The sequence below is a fragment of the Tubulanus polymorphus genome, chromosome 7 (assembly GCF_964204645.1).
Source record: "Tubulanus polymorphus chromosome 7, tnTubPoly1.2, whole genome shotgun sequence".
Taxonomy (NCBI): Eukaryota; Metazoa; Nemertea; class Palaeonemertea; order Tubulaniformes; family Tubulanidae; genus Tubulanus; species Tubulanus polymorphus.
This window is the reverse complement of record NC_134031.1, coordinates 4525825-4550645: the sequence shown is the minus strand read 5'-3', so window position 1 is coordinate 4550645 and position 24821 is coordinate 4525825. Positions and strand designations below refer to the sequence as shown.

General features: G+C 38.7%; 1 protein-coding gene across 4 annotated transcripts in view; it reads right to left on the bottom strand.

Annotated features, from left to right (window-relative positions):
- Nucleotides 1–24166, bottom strand: part of LOC141908208 (uncharacterized) — a 28849-nt gene extending 4683 nt beyond the window's left edge. The window contains exons 1-40 of one of the 4 annotated variants that reach the window (XM_074798124.1): nucleotides 24100–24166; nucleotides 22196–22501; nucleotides 21556–21680; nucleotides 20853–21125; nucleotides 20164–20350; nucleotides 19465–19658; nucleotides 19084–19215; nucleotides 18615–19002; nucleotides 17953–18119; nucleotides 17738–17875; nucleotides 17371–17524; nucleotides 16917–17137; nucleotides 16127–16303; nucleotides 14704–14838; nucleotides 13359–13493; nucleotides 12953–13078; nucleotides 12476–12595; nucleotides 11853–11984; nucleotides 11418–11546; nucleotides 10872–11039; nucleotides 10196–10288; nucleotides 9490–9634; nucleotides 9062–9169; nucleotides 8708–8967; nucleotides 8474–8615; nucleotides 7825–7965; nucleotides 7356–7450; nucleotides 7140–7271; nucleotides 6502–6665; nucleotides 6207–6417; nucleotides 5903–5992; nucleotides 4504–4710; nucleotides 3680–3744; nucleotides 3388–3514; nucleotides 2953–3117; nucleotides 2593–2868; nucleotides 2056–2273; nucleotides 1803–1960; nucleotides 923–1185; nucleotides 17–70 (exon numbers count right to left, since the gene is read on the bottom strand). In XM_074798124.1, the coding sequence (XP_074654225.1) occupies nucleotides 17–70; nucleotides 923–1185; nucleotides 1803–1960; nucleotides 2056–2273; nucleotides 2593–2868; nucleotides 2953–3117; nucleotides 3388–3514; nucleotides 3680–3744; nucleotides 4504–4710; nucleotides 5903–5992; nucleotides 6207–6417; nucleotides 6502–6665; nucleotides 7140–7271; nucleotides 7356–7450; nucleotides 7825–7965; nucleotides 8474–8615; nucleotides 8708–8967; nucleotides 9062–9169; nucleotides 9490–9634; nucleotides 10196–10288; nucleotides 10872–11039; nucleotides 11418–11546; nucleotides 11853–11984; nucleotides 12476–12595; nucleotides 12953–13078; nucleotides 13359–13493; nucleotides 14704–14838; nucleotides 16127–16303; nucleotides 16917–17137; nucleotides 17371–17524; nucleotides 17738–17875; nucleotides 17953–18119; nucleotides 18615–19002; nucleotides 19084–19215; nucleotides 19465–19658; nucleotides 20164–20350; nucleotides 20853–21125; nucleotides 21556–21680; nucleotides 22196–22454 (6474 nt within the window). In that variant the 5' untranslated portion in view covers nucleotides 22455–22501; nucleotides 24100–24166. The remainder of the gene's footprint in view (nucleotides 1–16; nucleotides 71–922; nucleotides 1186–1802; nucleotides 1961–2055; nucleotides 2274–2592; nucleotides 2869–2952; nucleotides 3118–3387; nucleotides 3515–3679; nucleotides 3745–4503; nucleotides 4711–5902; nucleotides 5993–6206; nucleotides 6418–6501; nucleotides 6666–7139; nucleotides 7272–7355; nucleotides 7451–7824; nucleotides 7966–8473; nucleotides 8616–8707; nucleotides 8968–9061; nucleotides 9170–9489; nucleotides 9635–10195; nucleotides 10289–10871; nucleotides 11040–11417; nucleotides 11547–11852; nucleotides 11985–12475; nucleotides 12596–12952; nucleotides 13079–13358; nucleotides 13494–14703; nucleotides 14839–16126; nucleotides 16304–16916; nucleotides 17138–17370; nucleotides 17525–17737; nucleotides 17876–17952; nucleotides 18120–18614; nucleotides 19003–19083; nucleotides 19216–19464; nucleotides 19659–20163; nucleotides 20351–20852; nucleotides 21126–21555; nucleotides 21681–22195; nucleotides 22502–24099) is intronic. The other 3 variants (XM_074798125.1, XM_074798126.1, XM_074798127.1) reach the window with 3 other exon arrangements.
- Nucleotides 24167–24821: the final 655 nt, after the last annotated feature.

The following is a 24821-nucleotide window of genomic DNA, read 5'->3' as shown; positions in this document are numbered from 1 at the left end:
GATATAGTACTCTTACCCGATCGAGTTTTTTCTCTTCGTTTTCTAATTGTTGACTAACTTTTTGTAAAGACTGCAAGGAAGTATATAACGATAAGCTACGGTTAAAAGTTAGAGATCAGATGATTTATAAATATATAGAAAACTAAACAGCACCAGTTACAAAGCATCTATCTACGTATAGGCTATATGTATATGGTAGGGAGTCAGGAATATGCGGTTTTCTTTCAACTACTCAGTGAAACTAGCATCTGTTAGGGTTAATTTCCTAAGGCGGGGTGGCCAGTTTCTGGCCGTTTACAATGTCACATCCCTTGAGTTTTTACATGTGATTACACAAAATTTCCTGGGCAAATCGAAGAAATTTATAGGTTTGAAATGTTACAATTCATTCATTTTTCACTGAATCATGTACTGATAAAGAAACACGTGGTCAAAAGCATTATCCAAATTCTCTGAGTTTTCCAGGTTTTTTGGTACAATTTGTCAAATTCCCCGAAGTCTCCCTGATTTTTTTTCTCGATTTTTCTGATTCCCTAAGTTTTCCAGGTTTTCTAGGTCAGGAGCTCATGTTTGAGCGAGGGATAACAAGGGCGATTGTCTGCGGCATTTTTGTCTGGTTGCTATTGTTTGTCCAGCCAGGTTTGATTTCTTCACTACCCCCGTAATCAGAAAATCAGTAATTATTGAAATACACTAAGCTAAAAAATCCTTACATCAGGGCAATAAAACTTATTGTGAAATATCGAATATGGGTTGGGATGCTAATCTAGCACAGGAGTTAAAGATATATAAAGCTTTCATAAAAGTACTTGTGCTATAGACGAAAATGAAATAACTATAATATATACATCTATCTATCAGCTATACTAAACAGACTACAAAAATACGAAAGATAGATAGATTTCTACAGTTGTCAAAATACCTTGCGAGCCTCTCCACAATCCCGAGACAGCGTTTCGAGTTCTCTTTTCGATTGGTCGACTTCGTCGTGATGCATTTTCTCTTGTCGCGACCAATCTTCGACGATCAGTTTGCGTTGCGAAATCTCCTGATCGAGTCGATACACTTCCGACATCAGCGTTTCTTTTTCTCGCGATTTCGACTTCATCTCCTGTTCTAACTGCGTGATGTGATCCTCGGCGACTTTTATGCTTTCTCGTAGACTTCGAAGTTCTACTTTTCCGTCTGTGAAAATCGAAAACGATAATCAGGGTCGGTACTTTTCTTTGACATGCTTTACCCCAGACTTTTCCCTGACAGGCAGACATTGTTTTTCCCCGACTTGATCTGCTTAGAATCCAATCAAATCCGATCAATACAACATAGATGAAAACTGTTTGATTACACGCTCTCAATCTCAACAAATTTCCCTGATTTATAGAGCTTTTTTGAAAAATTCCTTGAAAAATTAATTTTTTTAAAGAAAAGAAAATTCCTTGACTTTTCCCTGATTTCCACGTAGGCGGACACCCTGGCGATGTCAAAATGATGAAAATACCAGTAGGAAATAATCTGTTAAAGAAATATCTGAAGTGTCACTGTAGCAGTCAGTGAGTCAGCTGATGGTAATCACTGCAGTGGGAAGTCCAGACAAATTTTCTAAAACCTATGATTCCTATGTACAGATTAAAGAGAAAAAAATTGTACCACTTGCAGACTCCGGCTGTGGCTTGTACATGTAATACACCAAATACCTGATGGCATGACAATTCAAGGAATTTGAATATCTTAACAGCCAAAAACGACATCTAGCTACAATACAACAAAGCATTTGGTGGCACATTTTTAACTACGTAACTTACCATTAACATGTTGAGTTAATGAACTGACATCTTCCTGTAGCGAAACTCTTTCCGTTTTAATACCTTCGACATCGGTTTGTAAATGAGTCAACTCCGTCTCCAGTTTATTCAAACGGCTTTTCGCGTTGTGGATAGCGTCTTCAAGTTGCATTTGATCCCTGATTAAAATCGAATAACAGAATCAACTATGTCCTTTAGACCTTGCGAATATTAGTTAAAATATTGAGAGAATTTTTGTCAGATTTTTCTTTACCTTTTCATAGTGTTGATTTTCGTCTCCAGGTTTTTACAATTTTCGTCGAGCATTTCCTTCTCTTTGCTGAGGACGGATATATTTGTTTCGAGCGATCGTTTTTCCGCCTCGAGCTGATCGACGCTGCGTCGTTCTCCTTCCGTGATCACTCGCAGTCGATCCAGTTCCGTTTGTTTCTTTTTACGATCGTCTTGAATCGCGTCCAATTCCGCCTTTTCCTGAAAATAGAAACGTCAGACGCAGATTCTTAACTGCCAATCCATGTGTAAATGATTTAAACAAAGACGCAATGTATGTATTCACTCACTGACATGATGTAGAAAGAATCTTTCAGGCATCATTCTTTAGAAGTATGTGATTTTCCTTAGGCAAATTTTCAGAATTTGAAGGGCCAAGGGCTAACACTCAGAATTTGAGGGTTTTTATACCCTCAAAATTGAATTTTGGAATTTTAGGGATTTTTTGAGGGATTTGAGGGGCCCTAGGTAAACAACAAACTATCCCCTTTAAACTGATCTGTTTGACTCAACTACTAACCTCTTGTAAAGTAATCTGGACTTTTTCCAGGGCCACCATTTTTTGTTTATGCTGTTCGGAGATCTGGTTTAATTCGGTTTGTTCGAGTTGGAACATCTCCAGCACGTGTTTCAATTCAGCTTTGTGTTTACCGATGGCAGACGTCAACATGTGCAACGTCTGCTCCTCTCGTTCGATCTCCGTTTTCACCAAACTCAATTCATCGCGCTCCGTCTGCATAGCCGTCGATAGGTGGCGCTTTTGGCTGTTCAAATCTTCGATCAGCGCGCGGGTTTCCTGGATGAAACGATAGCGAGCATTATTTCAACGCAACCGCTCATTGATCACGAATCGCAATAAATAAGAATAACGATATTTTACCTTGATGTCGCGCTGTCTGTTGGCGATTTCTTTCTCGACTTCTCGGTCGAGCGAACGCAGATCGGCTTGTTTCTCTTCGAAGGTATCTCGAATAATCTGCAGTTCGGTTTTCAATCGACCCATCTCTTTGTCGACTTGTTCCATTTCGGCCCTTTCCGATTCAATCTAAGCAAAGATTATCAAGAAAAGATATTTATACAGTTGAGCAAGACCCGGTTCAGTGGTCTGGTTAATGTACAAACTTCAGAAGCAGTTTTCATACACCATAGACTAGTTTTAAATATAAATTTAAGGGTTCTCCCAGAACCTACAGTTATTGAGAATTAATCACTCATTTCAGTGGTTTTGCGTTGCTACTTCGCTTAAGGATTTATTCATTACTTTCATTCGAAGCCAATCGAATTAATAAACCTACGTCAGTTGAAATAAACTTACCGTCATTCGTAATCGGTCGAGTTCGGCCCGTTTTTCCGATATCAGCAAATCGCTCGATTTAATCAGATCCGATTTCTCGCGTTCTTTAGCTTCGGTTTCTTCGTATTCCTGTTGCATTCGCGTTAATCTGAAAAGCAGACGCATAACATAAAGAGCAAACACAAACGGCAATCAGTGATTACATAGACATAGATCGAAATTGTTTGATTTTACGCGCGATCTTACAACCTCAATAGATTTCCCAGACTTTTAGCCTTATTATCGAATTTCCCTATACTATAGCTGTAATTACCTCTTCGCCGAGTCTTTCACTTTCGAGTCTAATATTTTGAATTCGTCGTCTTTTGTCGAAATAACCTTAAAATGATGAAAAAGATTGCATAAATTCAACACCAAATTGAACAAATTCATTCTTTTAAATTCCAAATTGAATTCAAGTAGATTAACATATCAAAGAGCCAGGCCCTAGCAGTGTTAAAGAGAAGGTAGTAATTCATCATATCCAATCAGAAGCCAAATGACTTTTATGCTCTACAAGCATTTATTTTTTATATACGATTGCGTAAATGAATTAGTCAATGAATAAAGATTTCACAAGTAAAATGATTAAACAATGAATCTAATAGATTAGAATCGGGTCCTGAATCCAGTAGAGTCTAGTAGTTATTATGAGTCGAAATTAATTTTCAATCATCAATCAAAAGTTAGCATTTTGAAATATCATCGACACACAGCTGAGGAACTGGCTCCAGTAATGCAAGACCGATAAAAAAATTCAACCATTACCAACCTATCATTAAGAGAAAACCACAATATCAATTTAAACAACTATCATTGTTTTTTTCCTTACGATTCCAGTGGAATCCTTTCAGCCATCTTCACAGTTAACAGTTGTTTAAATTGAGATTGTGGGTTTCCGATATTCTCTAACTATTCAGTGTTTTCAATAAGAAATTAACAAGCCAGGTCCCTTTGAAAAACAGTAGGGTCCCATAATATGTCACAGTCCCTGAAACGAAAGCTGGTTTGAAAAAACAGGCGGGTCCTTTAGAAACGACGGACGGACCTGGGACCTGGCTCTTATTGAAAACACTGCTATTTACAACCAGTGCTAACCTGATTAATATCATGCACGGTTGCGTCTAAATCGTCGCGTATCGACTGCAGCTCTTTGATATCTGTTTGAAGTTCTTTCAGTTCTTCGTTCGATCTGACTAGATTTATTCCGGCGCTGTGCGCGCGTCGTTCCAGTTCCTCCAGTTCTCGTTTCGTCTGGTCGTAGCCGGATCGCGCCAAGTCGAATTTCTTCACCGTATCTCGCGCCTGAACGAACGAAATAACGTCAAAATAGAGACTTTTCACAGACAGGTTTAAGACGGTTAAGTTCGAACTCTTGCCGGCATTGAAAACATGAAGTAACCAATAGCAATTAAATAAAAAAATTTGAGTTAAGCTGAAACTTTTTCATGAAACATTACTCCGAAGATTTCTAAATCGAAAATGATTAGAGTTACATCAAAATGCTCAGGATTTTTTCTTTAATATCATAAAAAGGTTGGATCCTATAGGACTCACTAAAAAGAAATTTGGTGAACTATTGCTATAAAATAATTCACAGCAGACTCAGTTCAGGGGTTTAATTTTTCATCTGTTTGATATAATTTGACTTTCTCTGGTTTGAATTTCATCTAAACGACCAGAAAAACTTTCCAAACAAAATAAATGATTTCAGAGCAGAGTCAACAGCTGCGGCATATCGAAATCAACAGTGAATTATCATAAAATACACCATCAATTAACAACGGCAATTAATCACTCATTATTATCATATTTGTCAGCAAAATTATGACAAGCGCGAACACCACTCACACGATTATAAGCTCTACGTATTTATATTCGAATTGAGCATAAATTTGTGAAGTATTAAAGTGAATAAAGTGTATGAATCAGACAGAGATCACAGTATATAATAACTATGATATAGTGATTAGCAGATGTTTTGATGATGGTTTTTTATGATCGTTCGACAATCTTATTAAATGCGAATCAGGATGAATGATGAATCGAAAAGTAAATAGACGTAATTAAAAAAGCCACTCAACCATGATCACTCCAACTGACTACGTACCCCCAAACGCATGCAGTAGGCTTCAGTATTAATGTTTAATGCTATAAGATTCTATTTGGATTTGCCAGAAAGATTTCCGTTTTAATTAATTCCCTTATAATTGTCAAGATATTCCAACTCTTAACTAATCGAGAGCCACTCACAGAAGGCATCATTACTAAATTTAATGTTTCTTTCTGCCGATGTGAAGGAAAGGCCAAAAACTTTTGACCAAAGAACTGGATTTTAGGCAATGGACCTTGGATAGATGAGACAAGTGGCCAATGGCATGATTGAACTTTGGCCAAAGCCCATCTCAGTTTCAAAAAGTTATTCATCTCATATCAGTTGGAGTGTAGAACCAATACTAATGAATGTGTTAATACATTCTAGCCAACGATAATATACCATAGCTACAATATCGACGCTAATGTCCTTATCGATATCGTCTTTAGCATCGGTATTCTGCGTTGTGGAAGGACCATCGGCGGTCTTCTCCTGAATTCACGAGACGCAAGAGATAGGTATCAATTCATTACTCATCCGATCAGACAGGGCAGCCACTTTCCGCCAATTTACAAATTCCCTGATTTTTTTCTAGATTTTTCTGATTCCCCCGAGTTCTCCAAGTATTCGAGGTCAGTGGCTACCCTGTCAGAAGACAAAAAGAAACTCGATCGAGATAGAACCAAGCAGACGTCTCTATTCTCACCTGCTGTCTGGCGTCTTGTAGATCGGATTCACATTCCAATAGCAGACGATCGGCCTCCCTGAGCTCGGCGCGACGCCGCGCTAGCGTCTCTTCCAGACACGATATCTCGTCGACGAGATACGTGTGTCGACTCTGTAAACTGGCTGGATCGTAATCGTACTGGTAATCGTCGGCCTCCATTTCCAGATTGCCCTTACCATCCAGGAAATCTCTACGTTCAGAAAATATCGAAACATTAAAAAATCAGTCTCGTTCGATTCCGAAACAACAATATTATTCTAAATCTAAAACTCACTTGCGTCGAATTCGTTTCTCGTTTTCTTTCTTGAGTTCGTTGAGAACTTTCACGGCTTCGTCTTTCTCCAGTTCGACTTTGCGTTCGGAGTCTTTCATCGCTCGTAAACTCTGTTTCTGACGTTCGATAGCCAGGTCGAGCGCTTCCATTTCTTCTCGTTTCGTCTGGAAGATAGAAAAATAGAAAGCACTTATGAATACCAAAGCTAAAATACAAGACCCTCTGACCACTAAATAAATGCGGTATACTCAATAGAAAGGTAACTCACAATAAGGGTTTGTGTTTTATAGCCCGAGATCAATATACAGACACATGTTATAGGCGTAGAACAGTGTGTTAAGCAAACACCACGTTTCATAGATATGGAAGCAAAATCATACCTGGGAACCCCTAGGGGTAACTTTGATACTCAGTCTATGAAACCGGGCCCAGGGTGTGAAAACGAAAATTGTGATTGATCAAGGTATATTCTACGAAAAATTTCACTGATATAGACAACAGGTTAATCATCCCCTGTATTGGAATAATCTAAAGCCTACCGAAATATTGAGTGTTCCAGAAAAAAATAGAGAATAAGCTATCCACTGCAGGATGGTAGTATATTGAATGTTTTCAGCGTGTTAGTCTGAATAACATACCTCGAGTCGGTCCATTAAGTTCTGAATAGCTTTATGACCTTTATCTTCAGATTCGGCGAACAATTGTTGATTCTGACGGAGTTTCTTGCGAGCTTCTTTCAGCTTTTCTTTCAACACGACGATATAATCCTCCTACACAACGAACACGAGAAATCTTCTAAGTAGAAACACGGAGAGTTCAGCGCTCACAAAAACAGCAACAACAATCTAACTTACGAGTTCGTGGTGTTCAGGTACGTTGCAGAATAACGTCTCGTCTTCGGTTATCATGTTATCATCGTCGATCTGAACAGTTCTCGGTCCCGGTGCAGCTGGAAAAGAATGTCGAAAAATTCATTTCCTGATCAGTGAAAGTAATAAAAATTGAAACCATTGAACACACTAGTTTATCGTTGTCAGGGTTCATAGAGTCCATGACCAATCTCATTTAATGACTTTTTTACTCCGATTTCAGGACTTATATATAATCATCATGCTTAAGCCAGGTATCCAATGACCATGACAATGATGTAAAGATTTTATAGCCCATTCCATGATATTCAAGGCCTTGAATATAGATGCATTACCATTTCAAAACTTTAAAGGAACTTCAAGGACTGCTTATGAACCCTGCAATAGATATTGGATATTGACCCATGAATATTGATGAAATAGTGCTCTCTCTTCATTGAGACTGGTCAATTACCTGGAGTACTTTCTGTTTGCGATAGTATACAAGGTGGGGCCGTATACACACCGGGGGTATGGATATACGACGGATAGACGGACTGGCCCATGATCGGAGAGGGTGGATGATAACCACTTATTCCACCACCTTGATATGTACCTATGGTATATCACAGCAGAAGTTCAATAGCCTCACACACAGTTAATGGTTAGCACTGGTTAATCATATATTAATAAAGCATCTACACTAAAGATATCATAATTCCACTACTATAGACGTTTAAGCGTCTAGTAATATGATACTTAAAACCCACTGTAACTACAGAATTTCTATATAGAGATGTTTTGACCAAGGAAAGTACAGTAGACTCTGCTAAGAGCGGGAGCCAACTGAATAACCGTTTAACTTGGGTATTTGTTGAAATATTCATTCTGACCCTGTAAACTAATCCCAAATATCACACGCTCAAAAAGAAACAAAATTGTTATGATCCAACTTGAGAGTGCAAACTACTACTGTACGAGTGTTTTCAAAACTGTAGTTACCATATTGTGGGTGTCTAAATTAGATTCTACTTCTTGTTTATTATGTAAAGATATATTTGTTAAATTATAAATAAGCTTAGAATAATTTGTTGGATATGAAGCTGTTATCGGCAAATGCTTACCAGTATTTGGTTGCGGTGGTGGTGGAGGGGGTGGCTGATGTGGCATTACAGGATGTGTCTGCCAACCGGACGGACTGCCCTGATAGGGAGCGGTGTACACGCGTCCGACTGCTGTAGCCTGTTGCATCGGGTGCTGCCCAGTCTACGAATCGAAGAGAAGGTGGATAAAGTTAAAACTCTTGCAAGAAAAGAAGGTGAAGAAATCAAAGACTCGAGCGAGAATTGAGGAAATACCTGAATTAAAGCCTGTTCATTTGGCATCATGGTCTGTTGAACCGGTGGCGGGGTGGATGGATAAGCCTGCGGAGGGGAATATCCGGGAGCAACGACACCGCCGGACGCGGGCATAAACATCGCGGGAACCGATGTAACCGGAGGTAAACCGGCGTATCCCGGTACCATTCCCTGAATCTGAGGACTCTGCGTTAAAGCTTGACGAATTTGAGCGACTTCCTTCTTCACTCGTTCCAAATCTTTCTGATGCTCCTTTCCGGCTAAAAAAATAATATAAAAGGATTTTATCTCGGTGAAAATGCAACATTCGTATATTTCTCTAGACTAAAAGATGTATAGATTTCATAACTGTACCTTTCTTGTCAGCGGACATTTTCTCCAGCAGGTCATGAAGTCGGTCGATTTCACCTTTTTGGCCTTCCAATAACTGTTGAACATAATCCAATTCTTCATTCTGAATGGCTGTTGAAATAATGAGGAAAAAGACATGGTTTTTGTACATACAGTCGTTAGCTAATTCAGGATGGCCACTTTAATATGACTTACTTTTTCCCTGACCTGTAAGTTGTTTTATCCAATCAATTAACGCAGTCAATTACGAAAGACATGTTTGATTTTACGCATGATCTAGCAATCTCAACAAAATTTCCCTGATAAATCCCTGAATTTTGGCTTTTTTTAAAACAAAATTCCCTGCCTTTTTCCTGATTTCCAGCTAAGTGGCCACCCTGTTTGATTGTGGACCGGACGTTAGATCAGCACGGTGATCATATTCAACGTACCGACAGTTTGATTCGTCTCCTCGTTGCGTTGTATCTCTTCACCGATCTGCTGTTCTTTGTCTTGTAGAAGACCCTGCAGATACTCGATCTCGTTTTGAGCTTGTTCGATCTCCTGCGCCGCTTGTATCATCTTCGCTTCTTCCATCTGTTATCATCAAACACAAGACAGACGCTTTTACCTCAAGATATGTTCCATGCTTAACGGAGCTCATAGCATACCAGTAATTGATAATCTAAAAACTTTCCAATCTTACATCTAGGATGCAGCAGTGACATAGGTATCTATTTGCCTGCTTTTGGTGAACTTGCTCACTTCAAAATTTTACCAACCCATCTCACATAATAAAATCCCTGTTAGGGCTCTAGTCTATAATTTACCAACTGGGAATAATGATGACCACTAATTGCTTATGAAGATTTCAGCGAAGTGCTCTTTACGGTTACATTTGTATAGACATGTCAGAAATCATACCTGCACACTTTGAAAATTAGACTGACCACAAAAAAAAACTAGATAATTTTCAGATGTGCAAGATCCCTGAAATTCCAGTTTTCCAGGAAAAGCTGTTTAAAACCGAGATTCCAGGAATTCCATGTCCTGGAACTGATTTCGCTCAAATTCCAGGAAAACCAGGAATTCCAGGAGGAGGTGTACAAACCCTGTAATTGGAGTGTGTACAGTTATATTTCAATGAAAATGACGTACCATCTTACGAGCTTCTTTCTCCTCTTCCATTCGTTCTTCTCGCTTCTGCAATTCCTCTTCCATCATCATCAGATGATTCTGAGCGTCAATGAGCTGAAACGAAAGCGAATACTCAATATCCCTCTCCATTGCATATACGTCGATATCGGGTATATGGGTATACACGTAGACTAGAATCAAGCTTGCCGAATGCAATTTAGGTCAAGCGAACATGTTTCTCAATTTTAATGTGGGAAACTTTTTCCTCATATTAGTAGACAAATGTAGGTAAAAAGAAATAAAGCATTCACTCAATCCCCTACCCAACTCATTTACCTCACGTTTTCTTGAAACGGTGTTTTCATGAATTATCAGGGCGGCCACTGTGACTAGCTTTTTCCCTGACTATCCCCTGATATGCACGTTGTTTTCCCGAGTTGATCAACTAAGAATCTAATCAATCAACACAGTCAAATACGTAGGACATAGACGCAAACTGTTTGATCTTACACATGATCTAGTAATCTACAAATTTCCCTGATTTTAAGCTTTTATACAAAAACACCTATTCCTGACCTTTCCCTGATTTCCAGGTAAGCGGCCACCCTGACTATGTAACTGAAGCATTGCACTTTTTCCGAGAATCTAAAAACAATGACAACACACAGAGCAAGATGAATGAAATCTTTTTCTTTACCTTTTGATTAGCGATTATGTCGGCATCTTTCATTTGTTCCTGCAGTACTTGTAGTTGCGACTGAACATCTTTAAACAGCGCGCGTTCATCCTCGCTGAGCGATTCGTACAACTCGCGACGATTCCTCTCTGAATCAGGATCCGTCTCGCTCTCATTGGGAAACGATAACTAGAAGGAAAATCGATCGATAATATGGTATCTCTCAGTGTTCTCCACTACAGGTGTTAGAGGAACATCCACCACTCTTGAGAATCAGCCACCCATTACAAAATATCTTCTGCCCCTACCAGAGTGGATGTCAATATTCTATCAATGCTGATAATTGCTTTTATATATATATAAAGCTAATGAGAAAAATAAAAAGTTACCCCAAGATAAAGCTGAAATTTTCTGTATATTTTGGGGCAGCGAAAACCTTGCTAATTCAGCAGCCACAATGTCATTATGCAGCCCCATTAAAATTCCAGCATATGGAGAATCATTGTATCTACTTTTGGCCGTTCTATGAAAGGTGTCTCGGCTCGGGCACCACCTTAGAACACATACCTTCAACGGACTGACTTTTGAATTACGAGGTTTACGATTCTTGTTACCGAAAACTCCTCCGCTCCTGACCGGTGTATCGGGATCCGTATCTCGACAATCTGAATCGCTGTACAACTTGCCCGAAATACCCTGAAACAAATCGAAACAGCATTCTTATAAATTAAATGATTTGTTCATTTCTTGACTGGTAGAGACAGACATTAATCTCAGTATTTCCGAATTGATGAGCAAAACCTACAGTTGATGATTTAAAAATCTATTCTGACAGCTCCGAAGTGCTGACTAAACTTCATTATCAAAGAAATGAAAACGAACAAGAAAAACATTTCGGTTTCTCTTATGATTGAGTTCAGTCGAAACTCCTAACTGTGAGAATAGATTTTTAGACCATCAACTGTGGGTTTTGCTCATTACTTCATTCTTTATCGCACTAACCCGAATGGAATTTTTAGGAGTCGACGCCATGAAGCTTTGAAGGGTATCTTTAATGATGTTTATTTCATTTTGCATACGTCTCAGCTCATTTCCAGCGGGAGTCATGATCGTATCGGTTGACTTCGGCGATATCTGTAAAACGTATAGCCACTGTTTAAATCGCATTCATTTTCTGCTACTCTTTAAGACAGGGTGGCCATAGAATTTCCACAAGTGAATCAGAGAAATTTCTAGGTTTAAAATGTAAGAATTCATTCATTTCTCATTGAATCATGTACTGATAAAGAAGCACGTGGACAATAACATTATCAGAATTCGCTGAGTTTACCAGGTTTTTGGTAAAATTTGTCAATTTCCTTGAGTTTTCCGTGATTGTTTCAAGGTTTTCCAGGTGAGAGCCATCCTGTACAAGCACTAGCAGTCAGCAATTTTTGGAAGTGTTTCTGCTACCCTCTCTATGATTAATCTTTCCTCTCGATGAAAACGACGACGTATCAAAGATGAGTTTGTATCTAGTCATGATCGTGAAATTAACACGACTAAAACACAAACCCATCTTCAATAAATCTCATAGCACTATATCTGCCCCGCTACCGAATGATTCAGATGATAGTATTTCGTACCTGAGCCTGTTGCAATGTAGTCGAAGTATAAGCGTTTTGACGAGGTTTCTCTGTAGGTTTCGCTTGTAACGCATTCGCCGTATTTTTCAGCGCCTTCAGTTTCTCTATTTCAGCTTCACTCTATGTACACAGAATATAATAGCCGCGATCAGTAAAATAATCAAATACAGTAAAACCTCCCTATGCGGCAGTAGGGACGAACAGGTCGTGATGGGGCGACACCTAGTATTTTTCCTTTGAATCCACAGCTATGTACAAATAAAGCCAAACACTCAATTGAATTAAACCATAACTTGACCAAAATCATCTTCCAACTTTTCAAAGTCCCATTTGTTACAAAGATCAGTCCTGATCCTGCAAGTCCCAATTTTCCGAATCCCATTTGTCCAAGGATTAGTCCCTCTCATCCAACAACATCCACTCTTTAATTCCTATTTCTCCAATTCCGCTTGGAAGCTTTTGAGCCATTATAAGTACCTTTGAAAGTTCACTCTTGGCATCCTGCACCTCTTTACGACTATGTTCTAACTGAGCTTGAATGTAATCCTGCAGATACGACATTGACTGGTCGACCTCATCCTGATCTTCGTCAAAATCTGGTTTCTAGAATGATGAAAATTTTCATTCATAAAATTTTGTTCCCAAAAACATGCCTAAGTATGATAATACATCGAACGTATCTGTAAAAATTAGAGTATTTTTTGAGAAAATTTCATGGAAATTCAATTCATTTTACAGATTGGTCGTTCCTGGATATATTGTAAGGAGTTTTCAAGAAGTTTTACAGTTTTACAGGTGTCCGCATGACTTTCATATCCCAATTACTGTGGATTCCTAAATCAGTACTGTCAGTTTTAACGAATCAAGGGTCGTAATCACTGACCTTTCCCTCTTCGAGATTGTCGATCAAGTTCTGAATCTTATTGCCGATTTCATTCGGTCGAATCGATTCATCTAAAGCTCTACGATTGCGAACTTCCGTTTCCTTCAACTGTTTCTGAAGTTGTTGATTTTCGTCCTAGCAAAACAAGAGTTAAGTTCTAAGAAGCGATGATTTGCTAGAATAACAGGGTGGCCACTTTCCGCTCATTTACAAATCCCCTCAGTGTTCCCTGATTTGTCCATGTGATTTCGTAAAATTCCCTGAGTGAATAAGTGAAATTTTCTAGATTTCGAATGTTACAATTCATTCATTTTTCATTAAATCACGTACTGTTAAATAAAGAAACACGTCGTCAATATTCCCTGTTTTCCAGGTTTTTGGTAAAATTTGTTTTCACAGATTTTTTCTCGATTTCTCGAATTTTCCAGGTTTTCTAGGTCAGGAGCCATCCTGAATGAATATTCGTCACGAGCATCTTGCACGTTTTTTTCCTAAACGTGAACATTTTTCAAATTTTTTTGCATTGTAGTCCGATGCAGACAAATTAGTAACCAAAAATCGTCATTAACGCACCGGCAGCAAGAGACCGCTCGCGTACGTGTGAAATCCGCGGCGTGAGAAATTACACGGTTTAATTAGCTATTGTAAAGGCAGATAGCGTGATTCTTCGCCGGCAATGTTTTTCGCGTGTGACAACGCAGGCACAGCTGTTTTCCATAGTCGACTGACTTTCACATTCAAACCGTAATGACTTACTGTCAAATTGTATATACGCGACTATTGAACGTCGATTTAAAAAGCTCGCACACTTCACATTGATCAACTTAACGGTAGTAGACCCTAGACATTCTTCTGTTTATTCATTTAAATGAGTCGAGGGGTAGAGTAGAAGTATTCTAGTAGGTCTATATACTTCTAATACAGTTTATATATCTATGCATGCAAGCTAAAAATTAATGAAAACATAATTGCGAGTTAAATTCGAAAGATTATCGTAATCAATGCTACTTAGTTGGATATTTCTGCGCGGAAAAAAATAAAAAGCTTTAAAAATACCATCAATCAAAACTTTAATGCATTCTTAGAAATTAAAATGAAAAACTTATTCAATATCCAAATCATAGCACAATATCAAAGACTTCGGAATAATTAATAAATGTTACTGTTACCAAATAAGTCACGATAGTTCTCTGTTACCTGAAGGGAATAACTCGATTCACCCAGGCTTACGCAACCAGCTCTCGAGCCTAATGAACCAGCAAAGGTTATAGCCTCAAGTCTAGAATTTCAGCTCCAACCTGGCCTGAGCCTAAAAATCCAGCGAAGGTTATAGCTAGAATCTTACCTGTAATTGCGCCAACTGATCGCTGAGGTTCAGAACCTCATCTTCCTTCGCGTCAGCCGTATTGAGCGCCTGTTCAACGATGCGTACGCGTTTGGCCGTATCGCCGAGCTGGCGAGTTAGTTCATCGCGTTCTTGCTGCAAGTGAAGAAGATGACGATATTTAACCGCTGCTGTTCTTCGACGCCGTCTGCTACACGACGGCGAGTTACCTCTATTCATTACACGACGGCGGGTAATACGATCATCGGTATAGAAATATTTTTATTTCGTCGTCGATCGCGAAAAAAAGAGAGAAAGAAAACAGGTTTTTTTTCGCGTCTCAATCGAGCGAGTGCCGAACAACAACAACGACGCCGCGCACAATCGTCATAACGGATATGATTATTTGATGAAGTCCGACAGAAGCCACGAGTAATTTACATTCAAGACGTTTGAAAAAAGCTTTATTCCACGGTCGCAAATTAGTATGTATTACTAGTACGTATTAGTCGGCTACACGTGTACAAGGCACGAATGTTCATTCGAGCAAATCGCGCGCTCAAAGGCCAATAAAAAAATCTCCATTACAATCTAACAATCTACAACGTACTATACATATTCGTATAGCCACCGGTATGAATAGTCTGCCAGTAACTATAGCCTTTTAGTATATATTAGCGGGTATAATCATCGGAATCAAGGAAGGAAATCGAACAAAAACCGTTCGTTTTACTGTTTGTATATATATAATGTGTATTTGAAAAAATACTATGAACAGGCAGGCACGTATAGCGATTGAGAGGGATAGCAACGAAACTAATGGTGTATATATACTGGTATATCTGCGAACAATGCATTTCCATTGTTCGCGAAGTTGATTTAGGTTTGAATTAAAAATCTTTTTTTATTAAGATCAACACACACACACATAGCGAGTGAAAAGAAGCCAGTGAAAGGGCGCAAACAGAAAAGCAAACATATTTTGATTGTACTGTCAACACGATCGACAACTTTTCACATGCGCGTACATCAATATAAAAGTCCTAATGCGATTTTCGACAAAACTTACAACAATGCGAATTCAACGACGATGATTTTTTAATTTCCAACCCTCAAGCGATGCTGGATAATAGAATTACTGGATTTGCTTAGAAAAACTGAAACTTTATTCCTCTGTAAAGTGGGACTATGATATATAAATATAGTGCCATATATGCAGTAATAATCTTAATAACATTTTTTGTCATTCGCGGAAAAAAAAGTTCTCAACTCTCAAAATCGAGAACAAATTTCTAGTAAAGTAGCGTTTACACTGTACTAAGCATATTCTAAGGTTTGCTGTCAGGTTTCAACAACAGAACCAATAGGCCTATGCATTGCACTTTTATGGTTTTATGTCGAAGAAACCACCCTCAATTTAACCGGAATGACGATAAATCCCTACCTGAGCCTTTTGTCGTTCCTCTTGTAAAGCGTGCTGAAGCTCGCTGATTTCATCTTCGGCTGCTTCCAGTTTCTTTTCGGTTTCTTGATAGATGTTCGGCGATTCGAGCAACTGTTGCTGTAACGACGCGTTCAGATCCTGCTGATCCTGCAACGTTTCTTCCATTTCTGCCAATCTCTATAATAACAATATATCACAACATCAAATAATCATTACTCATTACAAGGATGGACATACATTTAATTAGTTCATTTGATAATTCTCATCAAAAATGAAAAAGGTTGCAAACATGATAGTAATAATATGCACGAGAGGCTAAAAAGAATTGATACCTTGTTCCTGATTTCTGTTGAGCTTAAAAGTTGACCCAGCCAACCGCCTACGTATCTACCCTGCACATTACTTTTTTAGAAATCCTGATCAATCTGACCACAACAGAGCCGGCAGTTATAGAAATGAACTGATCATAAACTTCACTGCAGTTTACAGAAGTGTTTCGGAGAAACAAGGTATCATTTTATGTTAGCCTTATCAATAAAGTTAATGAAAATTGTTTTAGGCAATGACGTTTCAACATTAACCCCGGAAAACTTTTTCACATTCTATGCAGAACAAAACAGAAGCTGAAATGTGCTCGGGAACATTTTAACGAATATCAATGAAAATGTTCAAATTTTTCAGTTTCATGCAGGGAAAGACACCATTCTTATTTCAGTACTCATCAAACAAATCCGATCAGTATTTCTCCAAAAATTCTCCGAAATCTAACGAATGAAACACGGTGCTTTACCTTTTGAAGTTCTTTATAATCGCCGGCCTCGGTTTCCATCATCGACATCTCGCCCTCGAGATTCTGCAACTTACGAACCAAACTCTCTTTTTCGCGTAGCATGTCGTTGTACGATTCTCGCTGTATGTCCGCCTGTTTCCGAACGTTCCACAAATAATCCTGCAATCCCGTGATTATTCCCTCCAGTTCGGCTTTCATTTCATCATTCTGCGCTGCTTGTCCTGCAATCAAAGATGAGTAATAATGATAATAGTAATCATTTAATTTTTCATAGCGCAAATATTAAGATTTATATGGCAAACAACCGAGTAATCAGGATAAAATCAATGATTTATTTGTCTTGATTTCAAAACTTGTAATTTAGCAATTGATTAAATTGAGACCATTACTGAAAGCAAACTAAACATTTCAAGTAATTTTTCTTCAGTAGTTAACAATCTCGTTGATCGCTCACCATCTCGTAACTGCTGCTCCAATCTTTTAATATCTGACGTCTCTTTCGCAATCCTCGCTAACATATTATCCAACTGTCTTTGCATATCTGAATACTGTTCGTTGTCGAATGTAATTTGCTGTTCTTTGTCAGCCACTTGCACTTTTAAAGCACTCTGTAAAAACAATTCGAAATTAACTATAAAACTATGAAAATTAGCGATAGATTCTAAACAAATAATTTTTCACTATTTCCTAAAAACAAAACTCAAATTGCCACTTCATGAACTTTACGCAACAAATAACCACCAAATAACTACGAAATTTGCCATAAACAAAACTTTAATTCTATCGGATTTTCGACTGTAGTTTAGTGACCGATAACTTACATAGCGGGCGTCGGAGGTGTCTAAATCTTTCATCTGTTCTTTCATTTCATCGACGGATATCTGTTGTTGCCGGACGTTGTCCTCGGCCTGTTTCATATCAGCTTCAAGATCCTGTACTTCGTCCCTCAACTGATTCACCTACAAAAACACACGAAACAATCAGGTAGACGCGTGCTTGCTCAGCAAGATAGACATCCACTCAGTTTACTACTAACCATCTGCATCTTTTTAGCCATTTTGTGTCGGATTTCATCCTTGTCATCCTCGGTTAGTTCTCGAATCGGTAAATCCTGAGCGATGCGGTTGAACTCTTCGGTAGCGATCAACACTTGAGATTCGGTCTGCTGCAGTTCATTCTGTAACTTACCCAATCTAACTTCGGCTGAAAGAATTATCAATGGTTATCCACATTTCCCACGTAACAACATCAAATTTCCAATCTTTTGGGAATCTACTTTCAATTCGCAGGGTCCCAATAGATCAGTCATTTCAGAATACACTGAATCACTTTCATATCCAAATTACTGTCGACTCCTCAAAAACCAGTAATGTTTATCTGAGTAAACCATTAATTCAGTGATTTTCTAGGCAAATTTTTATGTTTAACACTAACTAAGCTTGTTTTCTAATTCATTACCCACCTAATTAGGTAAAAACAAATCCTAGTCCCAACTGTACCATTTAGGCGTAGTTTACTGTACAACTGCAAACTACACTACAAATTTCTAATTGCCTTTATCTCAAAATTGAACAAGTTTTCAAGGAATGTCAGGTATTTTATACCTACTGTTCCAACCAACTATTTCAAGCTAAAAATTGTAAAAACTACTGTAGGTTATTCAAACCCTGCCTTCAATAGTTCAATTAGCTCCTTTACCTTGTTCGATTGCGCGTTGTTTAAATTCCAACTCGTTGTCGAGAACTTGTTGCATCTCTTCCTTATCGCGCATATCTTCTTCCAGTTTTAGCAGTCTGATCTTTTCCGTTTCGAGGCGTTCCATCTCTGCTGTAACCGACAACTCGGTGTCGTCGTCTTCCTGACCGTCATCCGTTCTATCGACCGGACTGACCGGCGAATATAACTTATCGCCGCTTCCACGTTTAACACCTGCTCCGCCGATTCCGGCGCCACCTAGACTGTACATCTGAGCTCGCTTCGGTTTGGCACCGCTTGACATTTCGAACGCGCGTTTATTTTCTTTGTAACGACCGCGACCTAAGTACGGACTTTCGCCGAATAATCCGCCTTCTTCGTCTTCACCATCCTATCCAGAAAATAAACACAAAATTTCCTTAATTTCTTATCGAATCTATGATTATTTCACTCACCAAAATAACAAACTTACATCACCGGGGCTCCGTTCCGGTGGTTTACCTAAACTTTCGAATTTATGATCGATCTTATAGAACGCGAGCTCTTGTTCTAATTCATAATGTTTCTCGCACGCCTTCGTCAATTCGGAAGTTTTCTTTTTCAGCTGAAAAATTCATTCGAGCAAGCGATTAATTACGCAGTTCATAGCCACATCGACTCCATCGTAAACAGGTATTTTCAGGACCTTTGGGCTTACAGCAGTGAAATTCATATTCGTTGCTTGCATTAAGAACTTTTTGGGAAAAAGTCATTCTGCGATTTTCCCCAATTCAAAGATTGATAGAGATCCAAATAAAAGAGAACAAACTGAAAATTCTTTCCATTTTTAAATTTCTTTCCTTGTGTGACTTACTAGGGAGTCTTTAGTTTGCATTTCTTTACGTAGCTCATCGAGTATCTGTTTGTCGGTTTTATGTTTTTCTTTCGAACCCCTTTCGCGTTCTTCGGTTTCTTTCTTTTCCTGGTGAACTTGCATGAGATTATCCTCCAGTTCCGACATCTTGCGATCTTTTTCTTCCAATTGCCGTCCGAGATTTTGAACCTCATCTGAAAACGATCGAAATCAGAAATTCAAAACAACTCACAAAGCCTCATATTAAAGTAGTTCTTGGATAACACCTGTTTCATTATAGCAGTTGCACTTGTTTTATTTTTTAAAACCTTATTATGTTCAAGTAAGTCACTATGACAGGGTGGCCACTTTTCACCAATTTACAAATTCTGTGAGTTTTCCCTGATGTTATATCAGAATTCTAGGGTTTTAAATGTGACAATTCATTAATTTTTCATGAGGTATATGTGGTCAACAATATATCCAAATTCCCCAAGTTTTCATCCAGGTTTTATGCAAAATTTGTCAAATTCCCAGATTTTGTTTTCTAGATTAATCTGATTCGCCAAGTTTTCAAGATGGTCTAGCATGGTTTACTCCGGAAGTGAAATAGCCTTAAATTGCGTCTTAAATAAAAGACCAATCATTCTCGGCACTCACCACAGCCCTGTAAACTCAGTGTAAAAGGCTTTTGCCCCTGGGATTATTTCGAACTCGTACCTTGTTCGAATCGATCTTGCGCGGCCGTTCTCTCATCGGCGGTGATCGATCGTCCGTCGACCATTTCCAGACTCCGCAAGTAGAATATACAATACGATCGACAATGCGGCAACGATGACACCGGGTTGTCGGAAACTGTTAACTGCATCAAATCAGTCAACGGTCGCAGTTTACTCAATTCATTTAACTGTAAAATAAAATGAATTGAATCTTATGGAAGAGAAAGTAGAATTTCACCACTCTCATAACGCGAAGAATAGATGATATGATAAAAACCCACTATGTACAGATCTAAAAGTTCGAAAACCAAGAATCTATTTAATCGAAAATTTAAAATGACTCAACGTTACCAACTCTCACTAGAGATCATTGTCAGGTTAGGTAGAGTTTAGGCAATTGAAAATCCACTAATCCATGATTTCACGATATACCTCATTTTTACTACTGATTAAAATAAAATGCACAATAAACTGCTTTTAAAATTTCAAAAATCATCAGAAAATTAAAGGGATTCACCCATCCATGAAATATACTAATTATTCCTAATCTACCAAAACCCAGTTTCAACATAAACTTTAAGCTTTAAGTTTTAAAACCACAAAGAGCACCATGGATCGACAATTAATGGCAATAGGTTAAAGTCTCTTCTTTATCATTCGTCAAAAATATCACGATTTAACTTTTCGTACCGTTTCGATGTTATTTTTCGCGATGCGAAACGTTCGTAGCGCCTTCAACTTTTTCCCAACGAATACGGGGATTCTCGCGATCTTGTTACCGGTGACGTTCAATATTTGTAAATTGACGAGGCTTTCGATTCCTTCGATGCGCGAGATGTTGTTGAACGATATATTCAGCTCGCGGAGTTGAACGAGTTTGTCCAATTTCTCCATCTTTTCGATCTGGTTACAACCGAGATTCAACGTGCGCAACTTTTTACATCGCTCCAAATTTTCGATATACTAACAACGACAAAAATACGAAATAGAAAAAATTAGCAGAAAATTATTGTAAGTTCACGCATAATCAGAGTGACCACAATCAGGTAAAAGCAGAACCTTCTCAGATCCAGCAGTGAGCTAGTCCAGGAAATATTTCAACTTTCAGCTGATACAATTCATGGGATTTAAGTTAAACCACAAGCAAAGATTTTTAGAGTTGTAACGTTCTCACAATAGCGATGAAGAACATAATTCGTGAGTGAAACAAATTTGTGAGGAAAACACGCGCGCGTTAGTTTCCTTTCCTTGTGCTATTCATCAAAGAACTACCAAATTTTATCAAATTCCCTGTGTTTTCCCAGAGAACTTAGTTGCCTGTGTTTTCTCATTTTTCCAGTATCGTGGTCACCCTGATAACACGATTTCCCGCCCATTGTAGGAAAGTAATTACCTTAATTTTCTTCGCCCCTTCTTTCGATAAAGTTAAGTTAAGCTTCGTTACGTTTGCCACATTTTCCTCTTTCGATATTCGTCTGATCATGTCTTCATTGATATACCTAACGCCCGTTTGAGAACCTGCAATAATGTTACAAACTAATGAAACGGGCTGTGAAGGCATTTCAAATGGTGATTCTACCCGGGATTCTAAAATTCATACAACCTAGAAAACAGATATAAGACTCATAACAAGAGGACTTGTGAGTTTGACAGTATTAGCTAAGTATTAACCCTTTCAGTGCTACTAGTTAATACCCTTAAGTGCCTGAGATAATTTGAAATTTTCTAGAAATTCCACCCCAGTGTGTTGAGTAACGGACATACCGCTATAGTACGTCTACACTGGAGTGCGATGTATCGTTAGTTACTAATATTTCACTATGTTTCACAGGTGCTGCCATCTTTCAACAGAGATAGAAACTATTTGCATCAATACCTCGTATTGCAGTGTACTAGCAAAATCCATCACCGATTCATACACCGCACTGCGGTGTAGACGCACTGAAAGGGTTAACTAATAGAAGGTTCAAATTTTTTACAGTCGAAGGAACTCTCTACAAGAATGCCGTTTAAAAAAATACTTTTAAAGTTACCTTTTGTAGCAGGTGGTTCTTCTCTGAACGTTTCTTCGGTCACGACCTCCAGTTCCGGCTCTTTCTCGCGTTCCCCTCGTCTCGACTCGAGCGTAGGCGTTCGACTCTTGACGACCGGTATTTTCGTCGTGCCGCCGCGACTCGGCGACGGCGATTTCGAATGCGCTTTCGCGGCGAGCGTCGTCGGAGATTTACCGGCGCGGGCTCCGCGACTCGGCGAACGAGAGCCCCGACTCGCGGGACTTACCCCTCGCTTCATTTTACCCTTGGACGGCTGTCTATACTCTTACGAGTTATCAGCGAAATCTGAAAAATATAATCAGACATTCGTTCTCTTACTACAAATTTCTATAGATACGAAAAGCACAGACCCAGTTCCGGACATAATGCCAAATTTAGTTTCGTCGACCAACTCAAAACTTTGAGACCCCATCTTCAAACAAAATGGATCCTACATAAAATCCAAAATATTTCCGCAAATTCCAGGGGGCCAGTTCGATGAAGTCATGGCTTAGACTTAAGACCAGTCTAACACCAACTCTGTTCTAAAGCTAATCAAACAACTTAAAACCAGGCTTAAGATTTAAGACCACACGTCTCAACTTAATGGAACCGGACACAGGGTGGCTTAGGTCCAAAAATGGTTGTCAGATTAGCTACAGTACATAGAGAACAAAGTTGGTCTAAAATCTAAGCCATGACTAATGTAACCGGCCCCAATTTATGGACTGTAAAACTCCAAGACTTTGGCTCGTTAAGAACAAAGTTTTTAACAAAGTTTCCGATGACGCGAAAAGCTAGCGCGTGTACACCCAGACAGACCGCGATACGAACAACTTCATTCGGTACGGAAAAACTACATTATTTTTCTGATTCATCGCTGCGTTATTAATCAAAGAGCACGATTTGACCGGAAAATCGATCGTCATAAAACGCCAATTGATTTCTAATTAAACGAATGAATGAATACAACACGCAAACTGCCGACAAAAACGCGTAATCCTATGAGTAAGATACACGTGTCTCCATGACGACATATACAGCAGATATATATATATATCAAGGGGATATCGGAAAATGTCTAACGGCAACAAGCAATCACCATCTAGCGATTAAAAAAAAAATCCATGCAAAAGATATTGTATTCTAAGCTTCACAAATTGTCTTCATGATATTTCGAACTATAAGTACGGTTAACACGGCATTTGACATTCTAATATTATCATGGCGCGCATGTATTTTAAATTTCCGGAGCTCTTGACATTAATGATGATAGGTTAATCGAAGCAGTCGACGACGAAGTCTAGGGACAGTTAATTCATAAATTAAGATCAAGAATATAAAGTAGTTCATATTTATTTATAAAGCCGCGAGCTCAATTTGCCAATAACTTATCAAGCCTTCCAGCCGGCCTTAATAATAGAAATCTTTCGATATTCAGAAAAAAAGGTTTCAAAAGAGCAAGATAAAGACCTAGGGGCCTCCTTGTTCAGCGCAGACGTCAATGAGAGTAGATACATGCTGTTTAGCATAGAATGACTGAAAGAAGCTAAGCTAATCAGTACTCGTGATACCTCGAGGGCATAAACACTACAACAAAAACAGTCATAGGCCAGATAAAATATTCAAAAAGTTAAGTGCTATGTCTGAAAACAATACCTATAGGGCATAATATATGATATATGAGTTCCCAGGTCGAAGAGGTTATTGATATCGATTCTAATGTCCTGGACCTGGTCTCTACAAGAACAAGCCACTGGCCACATATATAGGCTACATGCGCGAATATAATACTCAAAGCAGGGCCAGTTGCCTTAATTCGACTTAGTTGAAGTTCACGCTACCAACAGAATATAAGTTGAGAAGCACCGAGTAAGAAACATGTAGTATTATTTCGAACATACCTGGCGTATTCTCCGAGCTATTATCGAAATCCGGAGCTTTACGCGGAGCGCCTTGCGTCGAACGTATTGCGTTCAGCGAAAGATCGCCGTGACCTCATAACAGGCGGCGATATAGAATTGAACGCACTTGTTGTAAATCTTCTAATTTCATTCATGTTTGTAGCGGCTTAAGCACAATAAAACCCGGTGACAGTTCCCCCTTAAACCGGTAACAATAATGTATTAAATCCTGAAATGTTTCCATATATCACACACACATACAACCGGCATGTACTGTTATTTATACACTGAGGTAGCTCTAGATTATTTGCTTAAACTTAAAACGGGTTACAATCCCGCCCGAAATGAAATATTTGACCTACGCTTTATAATGAATTCATAGCTTTATCCATGATGAGTTCACTCAGTCAGTATACCGAGGATTTTCTTGGGAAATGAAATGGATAAAAGATTTGAACATCTTCTTCAAACCTTCAAGTTCTCAAAATGCTTTCAAATAAAAGCACAGGAGACTACACTGGCATTCGGTTTTTCGTTTTGAGATAGCAGTGGGCAGACCTATCGAAATAAGGAAAAATGTAAAAGATTTTTCCAACATGGGAGTGAGAAGGTCTGATAGGCTTAGTACTGGTTTATTGGACTATTCTCACAAATTGGCCAAATCTAAGAAAATAGAATTACGAGAAAATCCTGAATTACTTTTATTTCACTGAAAATAAAGG